The sequence below is a fragment of the Rhinoderma darwinii genome, chromosome 4 (genome assembly GCF_050947455.1).
Source record: "Rhinoderma darwinii isolate aRhiDar2 chromosome 4, aRhiDar2.hap1, whole genome shotgun sequence".
Classification (NCBI taxonomy): Eukaryota; Metazoa; Chordata; class Amphibia; order Anura; family Rhinodermatidae; genus Rhinoderma; species Rhinoderma darwinii.
This window is the reverse complement of record NC_134690.1, coordinates 350,537,929-350,565,783: the sequence shown is the minus strand read 5'-3', so window position 1 is coordinate 350,565,783 and position 27,855 is coordinate 350,537,929. Positions and strand designations below refer to the sequence as shown.

General features: G+C 43.1%; 1 protein-coding gene across 1 annotated transcript; it reads left to right on the top strand.

The window, feature by feature from the left end:
* The first annotated feature begins 215 nt into the window (after positions 1-215).
* On the top strand, positions 216-7,793 carry LOC142760042 (cystatin-like). Its single transcript, XM_075862938.1, has 3 exons — positions 216-526; positions 3,013-3,120; positions 7,603-7,793. Exons 1-3 carry the CDS (start codon positions 305-307, stop codon positions 7,684-7,686), a joined length of 414 nt encoding a protein of 137 aa, XP_075719053.1. The 5' UTR covers positions 216-304; the 3' UTR covers positions 7,687-7,793.
* Positions 7,794-27,855: the final 20,062 nt, after the last annotated feature.

Sequence of the window (27,855 nt, the reverse complement as noted above, 5' to 3'; positions counted from 1 at the left end):
GTCAACATTACTTATTTGTTATGTTTAACAGATGTTTTCCTGAAGGTCCTACTGAGTCAAAACTACAAGAGATCAATATGACAAGAGAGATGAAAGTATCCGCCCGCCATGCAATTTGTTAATGTTTTCCTTAAAATTTTTCTGTAATCACTAGCTGGATGCCAAACATGTGACTCAGGGAGACTTGGCAAACGCTAGGGATAAACTGCTTAAATACTGAACGTCCGACTCTTCTGCACACTCTGGAAGAAGACAGAAACGGCAAACACCAACATCACTGAACTCTTAAAGAGAAAGAACAGAGATGGCTGTATTCTGGAAGATATGTGTCTTCGTCATATTGGCTCTATGTTCACAAGTCTTTGCACAAAACAAGAAAATGGGCCCTCTCGGCGGCTGGAGAGATGCGAATGAAAACGATGAAGGTGCACAGAAGGCATTGCAGTTTGCCAAAGAAGAATACAACAAAGACAGCAAAGACGGTTACATCAAAAGTATAAGCAGGGTTATCCGACTAAGAAAGCAGGTGAGTAAAGAGCACAGATACATAATAATTTATTCCTCCAGGACATTACACAGGAACGGTATCCCCACTGTGGCTGTCTCTTTATTTGTCAGTATGTGGTACAACCACAGAGAAGACACCCCTTCTATGCAATGTAAGGATGTCACATACATTGTACAGACTGGGACGGGGGAGACTATGTACGGCCTTAGTACCCGTGCAATGGTTACATGCAGGGAGGGAAGGATTTGTTTTTAAACACATCAATTTAAATGAACCCATCACCTTAAGATGAAGCTTGTATTTTGGCATAGAACTGTGGGAGGGAGTATCACTTATAACACTCCTCTAATTGTAAATGATTGACAACGACAAAAGTTAAATACGTCCTTTATAAATAGTCTTCCATCATATAGTCACAACAGAGTTGTTGGTATTCTAGAATAATCTGTGCATCACGTCCAATGATGTTTAAAGGTGTTGTTCAGAATAAGAAACAATACAGTACATAATTTTTTTATAGAAATAGCGCCACTCTTATTTATGGGCTATGTCTAGTATTGCAGCTCTGCTCCAGTGAAGTGAATGGGGCTGAAATTCAATACTTAATCTGTGGCGAAAGTGGCACTATTCATGTAAAAAAAACCACAACTTTTTAAAAACCTTAACAATCCCTTTAACCTGTTGGGCCTCCATGACATACATCGCTTAAGTTAAGTGATTGACATCAAGGTTTCTGCTGTAACGGCCAGGATAAGAGAAACCATGGCTTAGTTAAAGTGATTGATAGCCAGGCTCCTTTTGTAATGGCCCGGCGAGGGAAACCTGTGATCCAGTCTGTTAACCCATTAGATGCTGCGATCAATAGCCATCGTAGGGTGCCGATGAGTTACTATCACAACCGGGGGCGTAAAAAAGCCCCCCTGGTCTGCCATAGCTATGTGCCTATTAGGCCGTAAAGGAGGCATGGCCTAATAGGTTGCCTGTCAGTGATAAAACTAACACATTAATGCTTTGGAATACTATGTATTCCAAAACATTTTACAAGTAATCAAACTATTGCAACTTTAAGCCTTCTAGTGGGACAAAAAAAAAAAATATTCAAGTTTAATAAAGTTTAAAAAAACAAAACGGTATGGTATGATATGATGGCTTTTTTTTTGCTGGACAAGTTGTAGGTTTTATTGGCACCATTTTGGGGTACATATAATTAGTTAATTTATTTTTTATTAGGGAGGAATGGGAAAAAAACTGTAATTCCATCATTGTTTTGCAAATTTCTTTTTACTGTGTTTAAAGGGAACTTGAGAGGGGAAGTATGAAGGAATGACATATTATTTTCCCCTTTTTTTGTATCCACTCCTATGTCTGGCTCAAAAACCTGCACTTAGGCTGTTTTTATTTGTGCAGTTGTAAAACGCCTGCAGCTTAAAGCATTTTTATGGTGTTTTTTTTTACATGTGTTTTTAGAGGCGTCTTTAAAAATTGAGACTTTTTGCTCACGTGTTTTGGAAGATATATTTAAAAGCCTATGGAGAAATGCCAGAAACAACGTAATATCTGCTGAGTTTTGAGAAAACCAAAACACCACAAACCAAAACGCTGAGTATGTGGACATTTGCGTATTTTTATAGAGGCCCACATCAAACATTTGGCTTTTGCAATTTAGCCCCCAAAAACACTACAATACACTGCGAAAAACAGCAATAAGCGTTGTGTGTGTAAATCTGGCACAAAATTGCATCAAACACTGCATGTGTTATTCCAACCTAAAATGAGTTCCATGCGATAATTACTTTAATGTGCTGACATTAAGGGTATGTTCACACGCTGAACTAAAAATGGCTGTAAAATACTGAGCTGTTTTCAAGAGAAAACAGCCTCTGATTTTCAGCCATTTTTAAAGCATCAAGCGTTTTTTACGGATGTTTTCGGAGCTTTTTTTCTATTGAGACAATGAAAAACTTCTCCAAAAACGGCTTGAGAAGTGACATGCCCTTATTTTTATCGGCCATTTTTTTACGTACTGTTTTTTCAAATGGCCTCGTAAAAAGCTGCCCCGTCAGAACGAAACACTGTTTTTCCCCATTGAAATGGAGTAGGGCATGGGCAATGGGCAGATGTCTGGAGGCGTTCAGCTTCTGTTTTGTCATCCACTTTTTGGGGCTTTTACGGCCCGAAAAACATCTGAAAATAAGCTGTGTGAACATACCCTAAGGCTGGATTCACGATTTGCAGTAGTGTGCCGTGCGTTCAAAAACCGCACTCCAAAACTGCAGACATTTTACCGCAAATTGCAATGGTTTTGAGATGCCGTTATGGGCATGGTTTTTACAGGTGAAACAATTAACATGTTTCACTTGTAAGAACCCCGTGGCCAAACGCAGTATTTCAGGTTAAAACGAGTATGGGACATTACCGTAACGTATGAACCCAGCCATAGCATTCTGCTTCTAATTAAAGCATTGCTTTTCTGTAATAACCATTTAACTCTTACTTTGCCTAAGGTGGTGTCTGGTATGAAATATTCAATGGAAGTTGAAGTAGTTGTCAGTCCTTGCTCTGAAAATGAATTTACTACAGAAGAATGCCAAAATCAGAAAACCACAAATCAGGTAAAATCTTTGTGGAAGAGAATGTGAAAAAACAGCGAGTTGTTCAGGGCACTTCCAGTGGTAGCAATTTTAACTGGACCCTGATATTGTGCTGCAGCGTGATAACTTATTACTTAACACAAAAAAAAAATGTTTAAAAATTTAAAGGGGTTGTCCATGCATAGGGCAGTTTTTCATACTGATGACCTACCGAATGCACAAAAAGCTTCTTGTGGTGGATGCCCTGTCAATCAGGTGGGATTTCACACTGGCCTACATTTTCCCTCCAGTAGCCATCATACCGAGAGTCCTAACAAAGATCCGGCAGGAACAGGCGTCCATAATAGCCAGAATTCCATCTTGGCTGTAGAAGGCTTGGTACACACAGCTCAGTCAAATGGGTCAGAGTCCCTACTCGAAGCTCCCTCTACTTCACAATCTGGTGTTTCAGTGTAGCCAGACATGCAAGGACCTCAGCCGTCTTATCATGTCAGTGTTAAGCAGTTACTGTATCTCTAAACATCTGGATCCAATATTACATTCCATTTCATAAATTCTAGACTTTCTTTAGGAAGGATTCATTCTAGGGGTTAAGCACCGGCACCCTTAGGTTACTAACCAGCCAGTTACAAATCAGCCAGTCTCGGACTCCCTATCTCTAGGGCAGAGTTTCCCAACCTTTTCAGGCTCGAGGCACCCCTGGAAAAAAAAATTTCCTCAGGGCACCCCTACCAAAAATTGTTAAGAAAAAGACAAAAAACAGCTAAAAACAATCACTACATTCTTAGGATATGTTTATACTGAATTTTTTGTAAGGCAGAAAAAATCTGCCTAAAAATTCTTGCAGCAATTTTGAGTCAGATTTTTATTTTACAGCGTTATTTGATGATTTTTTTTCTGCGTTTTCTGCCTGCATTTTTTTAAGGAGTTGAAGCTAATGCAAAAAAACGCAGGCAAAAAAAGCACTCCAAATGAGCGCCACAGTTTTTTCTGACTCCTATTAATTTCAATGGGAGTTAAGAGGAAAAAAAACACTTGAAGACAATCAGCCCCCACTCACAGTAAAATGACCATCAGCCCCCCACTCACACTAAAATGACCATCAGCCCCCCACTCACACTAAAATGACCATCAGCCCCCCACTCACACTAAAATGACCATCAGCCCGCCACTCACAGTATAATGGCATCAGCCCCCAGTCACAGTAGCGTGACAATCAGCCCCCTCCAGTAAAGTGACCATCAGCCCCCCCACACTAAAATGACCATCAGTCCCCTACTAACAATAAAATGCCCATCAGTCCACCTACTCACAGTCAATTTACCATCAGCCCCCACTCACAGTAAAATGACCATCAGCCTCCCACTCACAGCAAAATGACTATCAGCCCCCCACTCACCGTATAATGACCATCAGCCTCTCACTCACAGTATAATGACCATCAGCCCAGTACTCACTGTAAAATGACCATCAGCCTCAACCCCCCAGTAAAGTGACCATCAGCCCCTCCAGTAAATTGACCATCAGCCCCTTCCAGTAAAGTGACCATCAGCCCCCTCCAGTAAATTGACCATCAGCCCCTTCCAGTAAAGTGACCATCAGCCCCTTCCAGTAAAGTGACCATCAGCCCCTTCCAGTAAAGTGACCATCAGCCCCTTCCAGTAAAGTGACCATCAGCCCCTTCCAGTAAAGTGACCATCAGCCTCCTCCAGTAAAGTGACCATCAGCCCCCTCCAGTAAAGTGACCATCAGCCCCCCATAAAGTGACCATCAGCCCCCCATAAAGTGACCATCAGCCCCCCAGTAAAGTGACCATTATCCCCCTCCAGTAAAGTGACCATCAGCTCCTTCCAGTAAAGTGACCATCAGCTCCCCGTAACGTGACCATTAGCCTCCCACCAGTAAAGTGACCACTAGCCCCTCCCCCAGTAAAGTGACCATCAGCCCCTCCATCAGAGAAAGAAGTTAATTCCTTCCCCTGCAGTGAGCACACTATAATGCCGCTACAATCACATCATAGAGATGTGATTGTAACAGCCCAAAAGTGTTCTTACTGCGAGGGAAGGAATAAATCCTTACCCTGCCCAGCAGCTTTAATGGCTCCGAGTCCTCTCCACCCGTCAGGCTCTTCTGGCGGGAAGTGGTTGCCGGTACTTGTAGCAAATGTGCGTGCATCATGTCTGCTACAAGCATAGTTGAAGTAAGTGACGGAGGCGGAGCTTGTAGTTGTAGCCGCGACACTCCTCTGATCCACTGTCATGGAAAAAAATAAAAATAAATAAATAAATAAATAAAAAACAAAAAAAAAACAAAACATAAATAAATATATATATATATATATATGGATCACATAAACAACAAAAATTTGAATAGCACATTCCAACTAAATGATATAACATGTGTATGCAGGTGCAGGACACCAGTGACTGCAAATATACAGCAGAAAAAGAATGGCGACAGCACACTGTGACACTAATGCCACCTAAACCACTAAATATAAATAAATATACACTAAAGCTAAATCTACTTATAATAAGGAGGTTCTTAGTGCACATTTTGATCAAAAAGTGTTTGCCCACCTGCCACGACAAGGCGACCTCTGTAAGGTGGGAACCTACACTGCACATACACCCAGAACTGGGACTAAGCCTACATATATACCTGGGGATGGTAGGATCCAGCATTGAACTAATTAAAATCACCCAGGGCAGAATGGGAGGACTGCAAGAACAAAAATGGAGGCAGTCACTAACCCCACATATATGAATCACATAAACACAACAAAAGTTTGAACAGCACATTCCAACAAAATGATACAAAATGTGTATACAGGTGCAGGACACCTGTGACTGCAAATATACAGCAGAAAAAGAATGGCGACAGCACACTGCGACACTAATGCCACCTAAACCACTAAATATAAATAAATATTCACTAAAGCTAAATCTACTTATAATAGCGTAGGTTCCCACCTTACAGAGGTCGCCTTGTCGTGGCAGGTGGGCAAACACTTTTTGATCAAAATGTGCACTAAGAACCTCCCTATTATAAGTAGATTTAGCTTTAGTGCATATTTATTTATATTTTGTGGTTTAGGTGGCATTAGTGTCGCAGTGTGCTGTCGCCATTCTTTTTCTGATATATATATATATATATATATATATATATATATATATATATATATATATATATATAAAAATCCATGACAGTGGATCAGAAGAGTGTCGTGGCACCCCTGGAGGGCTCTCGCTTCACCCAGGTTGGGAACCACTGCTCTAGGGATTCCATGATTAAAAGATTTATCAGGGCTGAGACCTAGAGTAGTACACCCAGTATCGCCTTGGGACCTTTCCCAGGTGCTTAAGTTTCTATGTTCTGAAGTTTTTGAACCTCTGGACTTGGTTTCTCTAAAACAGCTTTCTTTCAAGGTCTGCTTCCTATTGGCCAGAACATCGGCCAAAAGAGTTGGAGAGCTAAAGGCTTTATCCTGCCGCAAGCCCTACCTAACCTTCTTATCTGATAAAGTGGTGCTGAGATTGTTACCAACCTTTCGCCCGAAATTGCTGACCTTTGAAAATCTAAACCAGTGCTTGGTGCTTCCGGTACTTAATCCGGAATGTAATTCAGAAGAGGATCCTAACTGTCACTTACTACTACCTAGACGTGGCCTGATGCCTAAGAATATATCTTTCCAATACCCAGGCAGTCAGGAAACATGGAAATCTCCACGTTACTTATTCAGTACAAACAAAGGAAAAAAGGAAAAAAGGCCTATAAGTCAAGATGGATTAAGAATACCATGAAAGAAACATATTCTGCTCTAGGGTTTGCACTAATGCCAGTTCCTAAGGCCCACTCTACTTGGGCCATATCTACCTCTTGGGCAGAATCGTCTTCGCTTCCAATGGACCATTTATGCAGGACAGCAACATGGTCTTCACCCAACACTTTCATTAGACATGAAAGTCTAGTCACCTCTGGGACCCGCACTTATCTCTAAAACGGGGTCCCCTAAATCCCGTTCTAGCTTTTTTGGTGCTCACACTGCCTCCCGGCCACTTACTGATTACATGGTGGGGAATTATGGAAACAGCGTAACTCGCTGAGCTGCGCTGTTTCTGTAACTCCCATAGAACTGAATAGTAGTTACGGAAACAGCGTAACTCGCATGCTACATTGATTCCGTAACTGCCATTCACTACTATGGGAGTTACGGAAACAGCGCAGCTCAGCGAGTTACACTGTTTCCGTAACTTCTGACCATTTAATCAGTAAGTGGCTGGGAGTCAGCGTGAGCACAAAAAGCTGGAAAGTGGTTTAGGGGGCCCTGTTCTAGAGATAGGTTCGTGTCCCAGAGGTGGGACCGGCATCTGTCTGACATTTATGGCATATACTGTGGATATGTCATAAATGTCCCTCATGGGAAACCACTTTAAGATACTGAGGATATAAAAAAAAATTGCAATGTAATGTGTTTTACTTTTCCTCTTTTTTTTTTTACAGAGGTGCTCATTTGAAGTTCTTTTTGTACCATGGAGAAACATCAAAGAGCTGAGAAAAGGTTTCTGCAGCACAATAGGGAACTAATAGCAAGATCAGTCCTACTGAATACTTCTTGTTAAGTTCTCTGATATTGCATGCAGAAGCTGTCCATGGCGACACATGTATTCTGCCTATTAAACATGTAATATCTCTTTTTGTCTGTTGTCCTTTTTTATTATTGCTGCCTGAATTTCAGCCTAGAAATTGTGATAGAAATGCGTAAATCTCTAGATACTGTGGAACTACAATTTTTTTTTTTTTACTAATGCAATTAAGTAAAAGCATCACATACCATTATATTTATATTTTTATTGCCCGCCCATCCGGATAGACGAAAGAACAAAAAAAAAAAAGAGAAAAAAAAAAGAAATGACAACACCAGCCAGTAACTCATTCCAATAGTTTTAACTTAGGGATTAACCCCTGCTTCCCTCCTGGTAACATGAAGCGGATCCAGACACCCAAGAATTAATATTTTCGTACTGTTACTTCAATTCCTATAGATACCCGACTCAAAATTGATGACTTTAACTATTATTATTTACCACTCCCTTACCTCTTGCGAGTTTAATGACATCCACCTTCTAGCAATCACCAGTCTAGCCATAAACAGAAGATTTACGAGAGCTGCATCTGCTACACATTCCTCAGTGGGCAGATTGATTAATCATCTGAAATTGTCACTTTGAAGCCCTCCTGTATTTGTGTTATGACCTCTCATCAGAATTTAGTAACCCTGGCACAGCACCAAAACATATGAATAAACCCCGTCATGGGCCAATTACATTTAGGACAACTGATATTCCCGTCTGAAATTTTCATACTTTTTTAGGGGTATCATACAGTCTGTTAACAATAAAAAACAGCGAAATTACACGTGCCTTATTTAAGGAAACCCCCTGAAGTCCCTACACAAAATTATCCCATTCCTGCTTATTATCTAAGTATCCCACACTTCCCATTTTTTCATCACTTTATTTTGTATGCCTCTTACCCTGGTTGTTAATAATTTCTTATAAAGTCTTGACACAACATTTTTAACTTTAGGCGGAACGTTGCATAAATTGTGCAATATATTTCAAACCATATTTCCCCCAGAAACTCAGTGGCGAATTAAGTAGACCATAGGCCCTGGGCTGCTACCCAAACTTGGGCCCTCCTTCTGCACCGCCGCCCTGCCGTGCCGTAACTATTGTTAACACTACCTTCTTGTGAAAGCATTAACAATTGGGTGTTATAATTTCCCTTGTCACAGGGTTATGTCCCTACATACTGACAGTCTTCAACCATCACTGACAGTATCACACTGTGTAGGGACACATCCTCCTGACAAGGGGTATTGTAACACACATTTGTCTATCAGTCCTGGACTGCACAAATACATTATGTGAAATACAAGGATTTCCTATAATAAACACGTCAGGAGAGGTGACAGATTCCCTATAAATCTAGTGACTCACAGGTGACGTCTCCTCAGATTCTAGTAGTTATTTTTCCTATTTTCTTCTCCATCGGGTCCAGACTTCATGATGTCTTCTCTCGGCCATGACCCATTTCTGCAGAATTTGCCACTCAGATGTCTTCGGCTCCTCACTTTTTCAACATTTCCACTCCTATAAACGAAGATAAAATCATGATGCCACACACTTGCCCCTAAATATGATAGTACCATACACTGTGCCCCTGAAAAAAAATAGTACCAGACACGGTTCCCCTGAATATGATTGTGTCAAACACTGTAAATTAAAGCACCACATACACAGTGCCCTCTGTAGATAGCGCCACACAGTGCCCCCTGTAGATAGCACCACACAGTGCTCCCTGTAGATGGTGCCACACACAGTCCCCTGTAGATAGCACCACACACAGCCCCTGTAGATAGCATCACACCCCCCTATAGATAGCATCACACACACCCTGTAGACAGCACCACACACAGCCCCTATAGATAGGGGCACACAGCCCCTGTAGATAGCATCACACACAGCCCCCCTATAGATAGCACCACTCAGACCCCCTGTAGATAGTGCCACACAGACCCGTGTAGATAGCATCACACACAGACCCCTATAGATAGTGCCACACAGCACCTCCCCCCTCATATATAGTGTCACTCAGCGCTCCCCCTTGTATATAGTGCCACACAGCGCCCCCTTGTAAATAGCACCACACAGCCCCCTTGTAAATAGCACCGCACTGCCCATTGTAAATAGCGCCACAGTGCCCCCTTGTAAATGGCGCCACACTGCCCCCTTGTAAATAGCACCACACTGCCCCCCCCTTGTAAATAGCGCCACACTGCCCCCTTGTAAACAGCGCCACACAGCCCCCTTATAAACAGCGCCACACAGCCCCCCTTGTAGATAGTGCCACACACAGCCCGATGCCCCTGTTGTAGATAGCGCCACACTCCCCCCTTGCAAATAGCGCCACACTCCCTCCCCTTGTAAATAGCGATACACAGCCCCCTTGTAGATAGCACCACTCTTCCCCCTTGTAAATCGCGCCATACTCCCCCCCCTTGTAAATAGCGCCACACTCCCCCCCTTGTACTTAGCGCTACACTGTATACAGAGTGGAGAGCAGTAGCCTACCGCTACCACTCTCTGCTCTGCCTGACGTGACTCACCGGAGGAGCCGAGGAGGTCATGCGGCGCAGGCAGCTGCAGAGTTCCTTCTGACTAGGGTCGGTGACAGCTCGGGAGTGGACCAGTCCAGTCACCTGACCTGAGTCATCTGACCTCATGTCACTGACGTGACATCAGATGACAGGTTAGGTGACTGGACTGGTCCATTCCCAGGCCGTCACAGACCCCAGTCAGCACGCCGCCGCATGAACTCCTGGCTCTTCCTAACGCTGATTGCTGCTGCAGGTGTCCGACATACAGGGCGCCTATCAGCAGTGATCAGCTGCTCTGCGGCGCCCCCCTTCCCTACCACCTAATTGTGCCCTGCCTTCCCCAACCTTAGTTACGCCCCTGTCACTAGCACCAGGGCCCCTTCCGGTGCTAGCGACACCACCGACCAAACCGCCCTATTGATGATCCTCCACTGCAGACACTCCCTTGCCCAATTTTATTTACCTCTGTTAAATTCCTATTGCCAAACATAGTCGTGATTATTAGTGACCCTGAACTTTGGAAAATTCTCTTTACTTTATCCCATAATTTGACCATTATATTTTAAACCAATTCTTCTTTAATTGTCCCGACTTTAGCACTTCATGTTATGAAGGATCACTCAGTATTCCTGCCAACATACTCCAAAATCTCTGACTGCCTACTCCTCACTATGTGTTGTAGCTGTCCTAACCAGAAATATTGTCACGTTGGGTTCGCGGACCCACTGGGCCGTACCGCCTTGGCGGTATGGCAGCTGGCCAACAGGGCGCAGGTCACAGTCCACAGTTCGTATAAGGTACCTGTGGCAGCTCGGCTAGGACTAGGCAGCTGCTAGACGTCAGGCGTGAAGCAGCAGGACAGGCGTAGATACGGCACTTGACCAGGATAGCACGGGATACAGGATACAGGAACAGGGAACACTGGAACTGGAAAACACTAGGAGACCATTTGCTTAGACAAACTAGGATATGACAAACCACGCTCAGGCAAGGATCAGAAGGGCAGAGGCCTTCTTATAGTCCAGGAAATCATGTGAGTTGATGATGATGATTGTTTTCATGTACGCGCGCTGGCTCTTAAAGAGCGGGCACGAGCGTGTCGTGCGCACCCTATGGGAGACAGCGGACCGGAGCGGAAGTAAGCGCTGGTGTCTCCTAGGAAGGAGATGGGGACCAGCTTCTTTCGCTGCACAATCACACTGTGCTGTGGATCATGCTGGGCTGAAACAATGAGAAGTGTATGACGCTGATTGGTCACTGATTGGTCAGCCTCATACACTCCTCTGTACAACGCCCAGTTGGTAAAAAGTAAAAACACGCCCAGTTGTCTATTTAGAAACTAATTAGCATAAATCTAAAATTGCTCATAACTTGCTAAAAAATTATCGTTTTGCAAAACAAAAACAACTGCTGTTATCCACATTACAGCGCTGATCAGATTATGTAGGAGATAGGGCACTTATAATCTGGTGACAGAGCCTCTTTAAATGGTTACTAGTCTTTCTACAAACTGTGCATATATCAATAGTAAAAATAAATATAAGTAACTTTGTATAATATCTTATACCTCCAGTGCTTATGTTGGAGGTATACGTCGGGAGGACACCCTACGTATACTTCTGACGGAAGGCTTCAACGCATCTCACTGTATCTGCATACAGTGGGATATGTCACCCATAGGCTGCCATTCTAAAAAAAACCCTGTATATGTGCTTTATAGGTTTTTATATGCATATCCCTCCACATATAGCCTACTCCCTGCTGTACTGCCTGAATCTGTCAGGCGCTGTTGGTATCTGTGACACGGCGGATCATCCAGAGCATCATGGCTAGTGTAAATACACTCAATCTATGAAGGAGATTTGAGCAGAGCCTAAAAAAAATTAAATAAAATGTAGTAGAAAATATAACAGTAGGTAAAATATAAACAAGTAGAACGTTGAATAAAAATGCATGAAAATATTTTGACCTGATGTACAATATGTAACATTTATAATGACACATCGCCATCTACTGTTCAATAAAAATATCATTCTGTTGGAGAGGTAATTTTTTTAGGCTGGGGCTATACAATGATTCAAAGTTCATACGTAGCGTAAATACTCCAGATTTTCCACAACAGATTTAATGCTAGTAGGCCGCAGCATATCTGCCCTGTGTGAACATAGCCGAAATCTTAAGGGGAGGGGAACTAGCGACACAGCTTTATAGAGTTCTTCTTGCCTTGAAGCATTGCTTCTAGGGCCAAATATGGAGGTACCACATGACCACCTGGCACCAGACAGACTGCAACAAAAAACAAAGCAAATCTGATCATTGACTTACGGATGTAGCCAAGTTTATCTTGACTGATAACTTGCTGTAGCGTGATGTCACACAGCAAAAGCCATTGAAAAAGTCAAGTTAAAGTTTGCTGCCACTGTATATTTAATGTGTGAAAAGTCAAGATAATGATGGCTACATCTGTATATATTTTTTTTTTTTTAAATGAACACTTTATTGCTGTTTATATGAAATCACAGGTGCAGTACCACATGTAAAAAGTGTAGTAACTGCAGTTACAAGCAGTAGTGGTTTTTCCCATTGAATTCAATAAGAAAACGAAAAAAAAAAAAAACAACACTCAAATCAATGTAACGGTAACATTTTTTCCATGTGTGAACAGAAATTTCATGACCTGGCACATGGATCGTTGTTGTTATCATAGATGCAAAACTACAGTGAACATGGCCATACATAGTCCATAGATATAAGTAAGGTCTCTTTTTCTGGAGAACTTGTGATACTGGAATTGACTTGATTCATCTCTGTAGCAGCGGCTAAGCAGGAAACCCCAAAGATCAGCTCCCCATTGATAGGAAACAGTGGTCAGGGGTCGTTGTTTACTTTTAGGTTTTCAAGAAGGACTATTGATCCAGATTTACTATATAGCAGAGGTATTGCCCAGGGTCAGCTTGTAAGGAGGGTGAACTAAGTACTTCCATTCACAGCCTGTGGACTGTACAAATATTCTTTGTGTAAATAGTTACTTTAAAGAAAGGACTGAAGGCTGCTGATAGACTGTTCAGGCATTTCATGGTAATGATGTTGTGTTGCATTGTATATGTTTGTCATATGAAGGCAGGTCTTGGTGCCCTGCGGCGCTGTTTGAAATGCAGCGCTGTCGCTATACAAAGGAATGAGAGGTTTGTGGGGGAAATGTGATAGGAAAGGTATGGATGACTAACGTGTCCAGGGGGAGCCTGGTGCTGGCAGGAGACGGAGTGTAATGATGCTGATGCACTGCGCCACCATGTTGATAGAAGCGAGCCCATACAAGGGAGAGCTTTGGTGCCTTTTGGAGAGAGAGCAGGTAAACCGTGAGGTACTAGATGTGGCTGCTATGATCTGTACAGCAACAGGTGGAACCATGGCCGACCTTAGATACGTTCGACCAGTGCGGTCGTACAGGGCGCCAGCCACCACACTGCAAGAGGGGTGCCACTCGCTAACTGCACCCAGGGCCGGCCTTAGGCAGTTGCCTTTCCGCCCGGGCGCTTCTTCACTTAGAGGCCGTCGCTACCGCTGTAGCAGCCATAGCGGCTGCTAGAGGCGACACTGGACTTGAAGTCGGTGGCGCTCTGCTAGCTGCTGCTGCGGCTGCTATAGCGGTAGCGACGGCACTATAGCAGAGCAGGGAGGTATCTCCCTGCTCTGCTGTCTACTAGCACCACTGCAGCTCCCTGAAGGAGCGGAATCCCCATGTGGCCGGGGATTATGCTCCTGGAGCGCTGCTTGATGTCTCTGTCCATATATGGACAGTGACATCAGGGGAAACTCCTGAAACGGAATCCTCGGTCACAGCGTTGCCGACGCTCTGCCGGGGAATTCCACTCCAGAAGAAGCCAATGACGTTATGGACATCATGGACCCAGACGACAGGAGCTTCTCCTGGAGTGGAATCGAGAGTCACAGCGTCGCCAATGCTGTGGACGGGGATTCAGCTTCAGGAGTTTCCCCTGATGTCACTGTCCATATATGGACAGACATCAAGTAGCGCTCCTTCAGGGAGCTGGAGTGGCGCTATATATGCTGGAAGGGGGGTGGGGGGTTTGCTATCTACAAGGGGGCTGTGGGCTGTGTGGCACTACCTACAAAAAAGGACAGCTGTGCAGGAGCACACAAAATACCCAGCTTTCCAGGCTATCAAATAAATGTGTGGAAATAAACTAAGATATAACTTTTATTTAGTCTAGCTAAAAGGATTAAAGGGAATGTGTTGCTCGAAATTATTATTATTTTTTTCAGTTAAACAATTAGTATTTAAGTGATTACACATTGTTTTAATTTTTTTACAAGTCAGGAAATATTATAAAATAGATTCTAATTTATAACATTTCCATGTGCTGGCCACTAGAGTGAGCAGTTCCCAAAATTGCAGTATGGTCACTGTGGTAAAGTAACCTCATTGATTTATGCTGCAAATTTGGGGTGGACACACTCTCCTCTAGTGTCACACAATCCCCCCTCCCTTCTTCTGGCTAGTGCCAGAAGAAGGAAGGGTTTGAATGTCTTCAAACCTCCTACACTGTGTGCCGCCATTTTCTGAGCGACTGCACAGTGCTAGGAGGATTAGATACAGAGCTCAGCAGACAGTATAACACGAACATACACGAACATAATACACACATCATACACGAACATAAATTACCTTATTGTCCGGCAGCGGCTTCCAGTCCACATGAAAATGGTGCCTGATTTCGCTCTACAAACGAGCTTCATTTTAGTCTGTGTGGGAGCGGCGCATGTGCCGTTTCCACACAGACAGCGCACGCAACTAAGAATGGAACGGCTCCCGTTCGCATTCTCTATGGGGTTGTATGTGCCATATAGCATCTCTGTATGTGTCGTTAATCGACACATACAGAGATGAAAAAAAAATTGCAGCCCCCATAAAGAAGTAAAAGTAAGAATACATTAAAGAGTAAAAAATGAGAACACAATTAAATAAAATTTTTGTTAATATTATATTAAAAGCAATATAATAATAATAATAAAATAAATCATGACACCATCCATTTAATTGTGAAAAACACCCAAATTTTTGAAAAAATTGCAAAAATTAGCATTTTTCTAAATTTACAGTAAATGTATCTGCTTGTAAGACAGGCAGTTATACCACACAAAATTGTTGCTAATTAACATCCCCCATATGTCTACTTTAGATTGGCATAGTTTTTTGAATATTCTTTTATTTTTCTAGGACGTTACAAGGCTTAGAACTTTAGCAGCAATTTCTCAAATTTTTCAAGAAAATTTCAAAAGGCTATTTTTTCAGGGACCAGTTCAGTTGTGAAGTGGCTTTGAGGGACTTATATATTAGAAACCCCCATTAAGTCACCCCATTTTAAAAACTTCACCCCTCAAAGTATTCAAAACAGCCTTTAGAAAGTTTCTTAACCCTTTAGACGTTTCACAGGAATTAAAGCAAAGTAGAGGTGAAATTTACAAATTTCATTTTTTTTGCAGAAATTCATATTTAATCAATTTTTTTCGTAACAGAAAGTTTTACCAGGGAATTGCAACTCAATATTTATTGCCCAGGTTCTGAAGATTTAGGAACTATCACACATGTGGTCCTAGTGTGGTAATGGACTGAAGCACAGGCCTCAGAAGCAATGAAGCATCTAGAGGATTTTGGGGCCTTCTTTTTATTAGAATATATTTTAGGCACCATGTCAGGTTTAAAGGGCTCTTGCGGTGCTAAAACAGTAGAAATCCCCAAAAGTGACCCCATTTGGGAAACTACACACCTCAAGGAAATTATCTAGGGGTATAGTGAGCATTTTGACCCAACAGGTTTATTGCAGAAAGTATTGGAAGTAGGCCGTGAAAATTAAAATTACATTTTTTCAAAGAAAATGTAGGTTTAGCTAATTTTTTTAAATTTCCCCAAGGACTAAATAGGAAAAAGCTAAATTTGTAAAGCAATTTCTCCCGAGTAATACAATACCCCACATGTGGTCCTAAACGGCTGTTGGGACACACAGCAGGGCTTAGAAAGGAAAGAGCGCTATTTGGCTTTTGGAGATCACATTTAGCAGGAATGGTTTGCGGAGGCCATGTCACATTTGCAAAGCCCCTGAGGGGTCAGAACAATGAAAACTCCCAAAAAGTGACTCCATTTAGGAAACTACACCCCTTGAGGAATTAATCTAGGGGTGTAGTGAGCATTTTGACTCCACAGGTGTTTCATAGAATTCATTAGAATTGGTCAGTGAAAATAAAAACAATCCCTTTTCTTCAATAAGATGTAGCTTTAGCTCAAAATTTTTCATTTTCTCAACAAATAAAAAAAAAAAGAACACCAACATTTGTAAAGCAATTTCTCCCAAGTATGGCAATACCCCATATGTAGTCATAAACTGCTGTTTGGGCACACGGCAGGGCTCAGAAGGGAAGGAGCGCCATTTGGCTTTTGGAGTGCAGATTTTGCTGGATTCGTTTCTGGTCGCTATGTCGCATTTGCAAAGCCCATGTGGGACCAAAACAGTGGAAACCCCCCAGAAGTGACAACATTTTTGAAACTACACCTCTCAAGGTATTCACCTAGGGGTGTAGTGAGTATGTTAACCCCGCAGGTGTTTTGCAGAAACTAGTGTGCACTCGATGTTGCAGAGTGAGAATGGCTTTTTTTCCATAGATATGTCAATATGTGGTGCCCAGATTGTGCCACCATAACAAGACAGCTCTCTAATTATTATGCTGTGTTTCCCGGTTTTAGAAACACCCTACATGGGGCCCTAGTCTTTTGCCTGAACATTTGACAGGGCTCAGGAGTGAAAGAGTACCATGCGAAATTGTGGCCTAATTTGGTGATTTACAAAGTATTGGTTTGACAATTGCAGAGGCTCTGATGTGAAGTAATAAAAGAATCCCGAACTTCCGGTGGGCGGGACATCCAGGATGGCCGCGTTTTAATCCAGCTCTTGCACTCAGCTGCAGAATCCAGTCTCCAAACCGTGCATCCCGAGTTTTTAGTGGCCGGAGACGACTGGATATCCCGATGACAACATTACTCTGCCGGGGGAGCGCCATATTGACCGCCGAAGTCGGCCCAACAGGTGGGCGTGAGACCGCTCTGGGAGGTGGAGGAGCCACAGCCCGCCATCTTGAGAGCTAGGCCACGAGACCTCAGGCCTCCTTCCCTGACACGCTAGAGGGGAAGTGAAGCATAAGGCCTCATGCACACGACCGTAGCCATGTGCACGGCCGTGATTTTCGGGCCGGCCGGCAGCGGACTGTCAGCCGCAAGCCGTCCCGCAAATCGCGGGCAATGAACTTGGCCGCGGCCATTGTTTTCAATGAGCCCGGACCGCAGAAGAGGGCCGTAATAAGACATGCCCGTTCTTTCTGCGGTGCGGGCTCCTGGGCCGTGCACAGACTGTAAAAATCACGGCCGTGTGCATGGCCCCATAGAAATGAATGGGGCCGCAATTCTCCCGTGGATTTTCGGGGGAATTGCGACCGCAAAAGCACGTTCGTGTGCATGGGGCCTAAGGAGATAGAGCCGTGGGAGGTGGGGATCCCTTGGCAGCAAGGCTCCACTCAGTAAACAAGGAGGATCTGCAGTACTTACCCACAGACGTCAGCTCACAGACCCCAACAGGACCGACCGGACTGCATACTGCCTGCAGACAGTGAGAGACACCTCACTGGTAACGGACACTGAATCTCTGCCTGGATACAGCTGAGTACTCTGCACTGCTACCCTGTTTGCCTCATTGCCTGTCAGCATATGGATGTGATTTGCTCTTGTAGAAGTTACCCTGTCTGTGTGGTTTAAAGAGGCTCTGTCACCAGATTTTCAAACCCCTATCTCGTATTGCAGCAGATCGGCGCTGCAATGTAGATTACAGTAAAGTTTTTTTTTTTTTAAAACGAGCATTTTTGGCCAAGTTATGAGCATTTTTATATTTATGCAAATGAGCCTTTCTTAAGTACAACTGGGCGTGTTTAAAGTTATGTACAAGTGGGCGTGTATTGTGTGTGTACATCTGGGCGTTTTTACTTGTTTTACTAGCTGGGCGTTGTGAATAGAAGTGTATGATGCTGACGAATCAGCATCATCCACTTCTCTTCGTTAACACCCAGCTTCTGGCAGTGCACAGACACACAGCGTGTTCTCGAGAGATCACGCTGTGACGTCACTTCCTGCCCCAGGTCCTGCATCGTGTCGGACGAGCGAGGACACATCGGCACCAGGCGACAGAGGCTACATCGACTTACCTGCAAACGCTGATGCTGCTGCAGAATCAACTGTAGCCTCTGTCGCCTGGTGCCGATGTGTCCTCGCTCGTCCGACACCGTGAATGCTGTATCAAGGCGATGTCAGCTCCTTGCTCCAGCATTGAATGGAACCGGGACCTCGGTGAGTGACTCGCGACCCCCCGGAGGTCTTCACACGAACCCCCAGGGGGACGCGACCCACAGTGTAGGGATTTCACAATACCAAAATTTGGACTTCGATACCGATACTTCGTTTACTTTGCCAACAGTAATAGAAAAAAAAAAAGTTCTTTCGTTTTCTAATGTGAGGCACGAGGTGTGATGAATTTTGAATGTGCCTCACATTAATAGTATTAATCCCATCATGTTTCTCAGTCATAACGGGTTAATGTGTGAGGTACATGATGGGGTTAATTACTATTAATATGAGGCACATGGAGGTTAAATTCATCATCGCACCTTGTGCCTCACAATTAGGCCCCATGCACACGACCGTAAATAACATCCGTTTTTTCGGACCGCAACTGCGGTCCGCAAAAATGGACCCATTCACTTTCATTGAGCGTGGACACATTTCCGTAGCACTACGGGAAGGTGTCCGTGCCATAGAAATGTTCCGAAAATTATGGAACATGTCCGTTCTTTTGCATTTTGCGGGCCGTGCTCCCATACTTTGTATGGGAACACGGCCCGAAAATGCGAATGGCAGTCGGCGGCCGGCCGTGCCGGCAATCGCGGGGCCGTGATTGCGGGCACGGTCGTGTGAATGGGGCCTAAGTGATAGAAAGCAATTTTTATTTTATTTTTTTACAGAGTACACATCCTAAATGATGCAAAAAAATTGTTGTGCAGGTTATTACGCCCGCGCCAATACCGATTATGTGTATATTTGATGTATTGAGACTTATTTTAATGTTTATTGTAAAAAAGGTGTATGTGTATTTTTTTAAATTTAACATTACTTTGTTTTTACTTTATTTTTAAACTTTAATGTACTGGCATATATCTATATGCCAGTACATTAGCTTGTGTACTGATAGTACACAGGCAGTTAGGACATACCTAAGTATGCCCTAACAACAGAAAATATGGTAGGACCGCCCTGGGGTCCTTTAATGGACCCTGGGCTGTCTGCCCATATATGGTATGTCCCTTAATCGCGTCACAGGAATTCCCTGTGATGCGATCCAGGGGCATCCCCCTTCTCATTTTACCCTAAATGCTGCAGTCCGCTTTGATCGCAGCATTCAGGAGAATAGCGGCGGAGAGGAGAGGTTTCTCTGATCTCCGCCGTTATAGAGCGGGGCTGCGGCTGTGTAATACAGCCACTGCCCCGCTCCTGACAGGTTGTGCGCGCGCGGTCTGCATGAGGAGATGCGGCCGGCGCTGCACTAATGAGCGGCGGTTCAGGCACTGAAGACAGAACATGGGGGTGTTTTGTAGTGCACACGCCATGTTCTGTCTTCAGTGCTGCAGATCATTAGTGCAGCACCGGCCGCATCGCATCATCCTGACGGCGCGCACATGTCAGGACTCAGGAGCGGGGCAGTGACTGTATTACACAGCCGCAGCCCCGCTCTCATAGTCATGGGGTACTATACTGTATTGTGTTGTATTGTGCACTTTGCGGTGGAGGAGAGGGGGCTGTGATTTAACGCCCCCCCCTCTCCACCGCAAACAACACAATACATTACAAGGCATCACAACTGTAAAGGATCTGCCAGGCACAGCTTCGGGGTTAACTTCCTTAGGTAATCAGTCTTCACCTGAGTCTATCTCTCTGAGACTGACTCCAGCTTCCACCACTCAGGCTGGCAGGCTTAGGAGTGGGAGAGCCTATCGCAGCCTGGCCAGACTCAGCTAGCTCCCGCCCTCTGTCTATTTATACCTGCCTTTCCTGTTCCTCCTTGCTTGTGATTCTTTCCGTGTGGTTTCCTGGCCCAGCTACAGCTCCTAACAATTTGATCCTGCTCCATTCTGACCCTGGCTTTCTGACTACTCTTCTGCTCTGCGTTTGGTACCTTGTGCTCTCCTGGTTTGACTTGGCTCGTTCACCACTCTGTTGCTGTGGGCAACTGCCCCTTTCCCTTTGCTTTATATTCCCTTGTATGTTTTGTCTCGTGCACTTACTGAGCGTAGGGACCGCCGCCCAGTTGTACCCCGTCGCTTAGGGTGGGTCGTTGCAAGTAGACAGGGACAGAGTGGCGGGTAGATAAGGGCTCACTTGTCCGTTTCCCTACCCCTATCATTACAACAACACAATACATTACATTACAATACATTACAATACATTACACTGCAGCTTACCTGGAGTCCTCCGCATCGTCTCTTCCACTGCTTTGTCTGGAAGACGTGTCACGTAACAACACGCTCACATGGTAGCTTAAGTGTACCATGTGACCGTAACCAGGAAGTGCCGGCTTCACGGCACAGAAGTTAGGAAACATGCTGTATGGCAACGGGGGCCCGTGGGCCCCCCAGGCTTAGGGGCCCGGTCGCAACTGGGACCGCTGCGACCCCTATAGCTATGCCACTGATTAGAATGCTCTATACTTTTATGTGGGGACTGACACTCCTTCATTGTTTATATTGAGAATACTCTTATATACACAGGAAACTGTGATATCTCCGGTAAGAACTGCAGATCGTTACGCTCCCTTTTGCGACCCAGATATTGGGTAATCCGCCCTCCTCCGTTATATTCCCTAACTGGATGCTCACAAATAGAGGATGCCTATTTCTCAAATGAGGCGATAGAGGTGTGTGGATGGGGACTGTGCTCTCTTGATGTAATCTATTTTGTATTTCCAACTTCGCCTCTCCCTTCCAATACACCGCTGACATCCGGCAATGATGGCACCGAGTCAGCTTCTGAGCCGGTGCCATGCATTTGTCATATGGATACAGCAAAATGCGGGAAGCGCTAGCTTTCAATGATGTATTCATACGGCAAATGGCGGGAAGGGGTTGAACATTAAACCTGCAAAGGACATAGATTTAGAGTTACCATTATAGTGATAAAGAATATGCTCAATAAGACGTAGAGAACCCTAGCCAGTGATAATAGATCGCATATGCTCCCTAAATCTCTTAAACATCGGGCAGATGGTCTTCCCGATATAGAAGAGACCACAGGGGCACATGACGACATATAACACAAATTTAGTTCTACATGTGATGACACTATCAACTAGCATGGTCAAGTCCACCAATTTAAGGTACCTCGACCGTATAATTTGAATACAGAACCTACAATGTCCACATCTATAATTACCTCTCGGGATGATTCCACTAAGCCATGTCGTTTTAGGGGGAGGGTTAACAAAGCGTTCCTTCACCAAAATATCTCTAAGGTTAGTACTTCTTCGAAAACGATTGGTTGTCTATCAGCTACCTCATGGACTAACGGATCCCTCTCAATCGTATACCAAATCTTTCTGATCGCTGCTTTTAAAATATAACCCATGGGGCCATGTCGGAATGAAAAAACAAACCTTTTTTCTTTCTTATTTATTTTCCTGTTACTATTTTTGATATCTCTAGTGATTCCCAGTAACTCTTCCCTATTCTTATTTCTCGCTTTTTCCCAAGCGGTATAGGGAATAGAGTCGGATAACCTCTAGTTCTTAATTTTTCAAAAAGTTCTTCAGATTGAAGTTCAAATATAGTGTCATCACTATTAATTCTCCTTAATCTCAAAAATTGACATCTGAGAAGAAGGCGGTAATACTGGTGAGATAAGTTTTAGAGTGTGTCTAGCCTAGGTTAAGTCTCAGGAGAGAAGCAGGGACCCGTAGAGAGAGGTATCCCCGATTGGTTGAAGGTTTATCTGGTTGATCACACTTATCACTTTTAAGAGACTGCGCCATTTTATGTGTTGTAACGTGTTAGGTTACTGTGCCTTATAAAGAAAGTAACTGTATACTTATTGTGCCACAGTGTTACGATACTGGCGAACACTGCTCGAATCCTATGTCAGAAGTAGCGAGCGGAGCACAGTGCAGAACCAGGTGAGACGTCCCCAGGAACAGTGCTTGGAGGGTGGAACACGAGTAGTAGTAAATAGCAAGGAAGTAGGAACAGTCTGGCAAAGACAGTTCTCAGGAGCAGGAGACTGGAAACAAGTCACAATACTCAAGCACTGTTTGGTGTTCCATGTGGTCTGAAGTAGGCCCAAACAGGAAACAAGATGGTTCCACACGATGCAACATTTGCCATCTTGGTTAAGGGCAAGTTTAAGGGCAAAACAGCAGCCTCCAGTGGTAAGGAGTAAAAGTGCAGCACAATTCTTCAAAGTGTAAAACAGCGGCCACTAGCGGTAATTTTGCAGTACAACAACAGAATCCTGACACACAGTGTTATCAGCTGTATTCAGTACAATTTATAAAACATTAATATGGTCTGTGATTGTGTTTTTCTTAAAGGGCGACCACTTGAGTAACCACATGTTACAGTATGGCAAGATCTTTCTTTCTCAATTGATGAGTTTTCCTACATTGTAACTATACAGACCGTATAGTTTTAGACATGGCAAGTTCAACCTTTAATATTCTTTTTAAAGGAACACTAAAATTAGAAAAAACACACAAAAAAAATCAATCCCAGAAATTCCTCCTTTCATAGCCTTCTTTTCTTTGATCCTATTTTTTCTCATATTGCAAAACAGAGAAATATCTAAAGAATCCTTTTACTGTATGTGTGTTCCAGAAGATCAGCCATTTCTCCCTGCTCCTTCCTTTATATCTGCATCTGGCTGCAAGACAACTGGCTGCAGAAGTAGCCTCCCACTTCCCTGTCTCCAATAGAAGACCAGGAACTATAAGCCCCTCCCCTCAGCTAAGCCCCTCCCCTCAGCAGTCTGCCAGCTAGAAATACAAAATGAGATCAATAAGAACTGAACCCGTGTTCTTTGCAAAATTTCTCAAGACTGTTTGTTTCAGGAACATCCGGAAAATCCTGCAGATTGACAAACAGTGTGGAAAAGTTTATCTTCTGTTTACGTTTATCATTCACTACTAGGTTTAGTGTTCCTTTAACCCCTTCCCGACATCCGCCGTATATATACGGCGCTGCCCGGAAGGTGTTCCCGCAAAGCGCAGTACAGTTATGGCGCAGTGATGGTGCGGGCTCAGGAGCAGAGCCGGCACCATCACCGCGGGGTGACAGCTGTATTATACAGCTGGCACCCTCCTGTAACTGCTAGGACCGGAGCTATTCTCCGATCCGGCAGATTAACCCCTCAGATGCAGCGCAGCATCTGGTAGGTTTTAACCCGACCGGCAACCCAGTGACGCAATCGCTGGGTTGCTGTGGCAATCGGACGCCAGAAAATGGCGTCCGAGTCTGCCTTGTACAGGAGCCGAAGAGGACCCGCCTGTGGCGCGTCCTCATAGGCCTGCTGTCAGTGAATAACTGACAGCGCTAATACACTGCACTACGTATGTAGTGCAGTGTATTAGAGCAGCGATCGGGGCATCAGGCCCTCATGTCCCCTAGTGGGACAAGTCAAAAAAGTTAAAAAAGTTAATAAAAATTTGGTAAAACAATAAAAACACACACATTTCAAATAAAAATAAAGCTAAACTGACTTTTTTTCCCATAGTAAGTCTTTTATTATGGGAAAAACCGTAAAAATTTAAAAAACTATACATAATTTGTATCGCCGCGTCCGTAACGACCCAAACTACAAAACTATTATGTAATTTATCCCGCACGGTGAACGCCGTAAAAAAAACCATGAAAAACAACGCCAGAATCTTTGTTTTTAGGTCACATCTCCTTCCAAAAAATGCTATAAAAAGTGATCAAAAAGTCACATTTACTCCAATAGTACTAATAAAAACTACAATCCGTCCCGCAAAAAATAATCCCTGACACCGCTTTGTGCACGCAAAAATAAAAAAGTTATGGGTCTTAGAATATGGCGACACAGAAAACAAATGATTTTATAAAAAAAGTGATTTTATTGTGCAAAAGCCGCAATACATAAAAAAAACCTATACATAATTGGTATTGCCGCGTACGTAACGACCCAAACGACAAAACAATTATTTAATTTATCCCGCACGGTGAACGCCGTAAAAAAAAACACATGAAAAACAACGCCAGAATCTTTGTTTTTAGGTCACATCTCCTTCCAAAAAACGCTATAAAAACTGATCAAAAAGTCACATTTACTCCAAAATAGTACTAAAAAAAAACAACAATCTGTCCCGCAAAAAATAATCCCTGACACTGCTTTGTGCACGCAAAAATAAAAAAGTTATGGGTCTTAGAATATGGCGACACAGAAAACAAATGATTTTATAAAAAAAGTGATTTTATTGTGCAAAAGCTGCAATACATAAAAAAAACTATATAAATTTGGTATCGCCGTAATCGTATCGACCCGCAGAATAAAGCTAACATGTAATTTAGGGCGCACTGTGGATGCCGAAAAAAAACCCCAATAAAAAACTATTCCAGAATTGCTTGTTTTTGGTAATTTCCTTTACCAAAAAATGAAATAAAAAGTGATCAAAAAGTCGTATGTGTTCTAAAATGGTACCAATAAAATCTACAGCCCGTCTCGCAAAAAACAAGCCCGGACACCGCTCAATCAACTGAAAAATAAAAAAGTTATGGCACTAGTAATGCGGTGATGAAAAAACATCTCAATGCGCAGGCCGGAGGGGCACATTCCTTCAGTTTCAGGGCCCTAGTATTTAGGAACTAGGAAAGGGAATGGACACAGCACATCTGCTGGAAGCGAGGGCGCCCGTATTATACCAGCGCAAAACTTTCCCAGCAATATTTCTCAAACTACGAAGGAGAAAAAGTCCACAAAAGGTGCAGAACGTTACAGAAGGGGGATAAGAAAGAAAACCGTTTATCAGTGTGACACCGGCCTGCGCATAACGGATCGCTTCACATCGTAACACACATGTATGGATAATTGTATTATTTACCCCATTATTATACCCTCTTATTATGCCCTGATGTACTCCGCACAGATTACATATATCCTGATGTACTCCGCACAGATTACATATGTCCCCACATTATAAACTGAAATACCTGCAAAACCCCAAACAGAAATCCATGCTCAAAATGGCGGTCTTTCCCTTCTTAGCCCTACAGTGCGGCATTACCATACCCGGGAGAACCCGCTTAACAATTTATGGAGTAAGATTCTCTAGGGGCACAACATATTGTGCGGTGAATGGGCAGATCAGTGGAGAAATTGCAATTTTCACTTTGCACCATCCACTGCGTATTAATTTCTGAAAAACACCTGTGGAGTCTAAATTCTCACTACACCCCGTGATAAATGCCTTTAGGGGTGTAGTTTCTAAAACGGGGTCACTTTTGTTTGGTACATCAGTGGTTTTGCAAATGCAACATGGCGTCCGCAAACCATTCCTGAAAAATCTACGCTCCAAAAGATAAATACCGCTCCTTTTCTTCTGAATGCTCCCATATATGTAAACAGCTGATTATAACCACATATGGGGTGTTACCGTACTCGGGAGAAATTACTTTACAAATGTTGGGGTGCTTTTTCTTCTCTATTCCTTGTAAAAATGAAAAATGTTGATCTAAAACTACATCTTGTTGGAAAAAAAAAATATTTTTCATTTTCATGGCTTAATTCTAATTAATTCAGCAAAAAACCTTTGGGATCAAAATTTTAACTATACCCCTAAATGATTCCTCAGGGGGTGCAGTTTCCCAAATGGAGTCACTTTTGGGGTGTTTCCACTGTAATAGTACTACAGGGGCTCAGCAAATGTGACATGGCGCCCAGAAACCATTCCAAAATCCAAATGGTGCTCCTTCCATTCTGAGTCATACCGTGTGTCCAAACAGATGTTTGTGACCACATGTGGGGTATTGTTTTACTCGGGAGAAGTTGCTTTACAAATCTTACGGTGCTTTTTCTCCTTCAGTCCTTGTAGAAAGGAAAAAAAATACCTAAACCTACATTTTCTTTGAAAAAATGTAGATTTTCATTTTTACGGCCTACTTCCAATAAGTTCTGTAAAACACCTGTGGGGTCAAACTGCTCACTGTACCCCTAGATAATTTCCCCATGGGGTGTAGTTTCCAAAATGGGGTCACTTGTTAGGGGTTTCCACTGTTTCGTCCCCTCAGGGGCTTTGCAAATGCGACATGGCCTCCACAAACCATTCCTGCTAAATTTGAGTTCCAAAAGCCAAATGGCGCTCTTTCCCTTCTCAGCTTCGCCGTGTGTCCAAACAGCCGTTTATTACCACATGTGGGGTATTGTTTTACTCGGGAGAAATTTCTTTACAAATTTTATGGTGCTTTTTCTCCTTTAGTCCTTGTGGAAATGAAAAAAAATTAGCTAAACCTACATTTTATTTTAAAAAATGTAGATTTTCATTTTCATGGCCTAGTTCCAAAAATTTTTGCAAAAAAACTGGCTGGTCAAAATGCTTGCTATACCCCTAAATAAATTCCTCGAGGGTTTCCCAAATGGGGACACGTGTTGGGGGTTTCCACTGTTTTAGTTTCACAAGACCTGTTCAAAGCTGACAAAGGCCTAAAATATATTCTAATAAAAAGGAGGCCCAAAATCCACTAGGTGCTCCTTTGCTTCTGAGGCCAGTGCTTCAGTCCAGTAGCACACTAGAGCCACATGTGGGATATTTCCTAAAACTGCAGAACCTGGGCAATAAATATTGAGTTGCATTTCTTGGGTAAAACCTTCTGTGGTACAAAAAAAATGGATTCAAAATGAATTTCCGGAAAAAAATAATGAACTTTGTAAATTTCACACCTATATTGCCTTAATTTCTGCACAATGTCTAAAGGGTTAAGAAACTTTCTAAATACTGTTTTGAATACTTTGAGGGGTGCAGTTTTTAAAATGGGGTGACTCATTGGGGGTTTCTAATATCTAAGGACCTCAAAGCCACTTCACAACTGAACTGGCCCCTGTAAAAATAGCATTTTGAAATTTTCTTGAAAATGTGAGAAATTGCTGCTAAAGTTCTAATCTTTGTAACGTCCTAGAAAAATAAAATGATGTTCAAAAAACGATGACAATCTTAAGTAGACATATGGGGGATGTTAGTTAGCAACATTTTTGTGTGGTATAACTGCCTGTCTTACAAGCAGATACATTTAAATTGAGAAAAATGCAAATTTTTGCAATTTTTCGCTAAATTTTGGTGTTTTTCACAATTAAATACTGAATGTATCGGGCAAATTTTGCCAGTAACATAAAGTCCAATGTATCACGAGAAAACTATCTCAGAATCGCTTGTATAGGTAAAAGCATTCCGGAGTTATTACCACATAAAGTGAAACATGTCAGATTT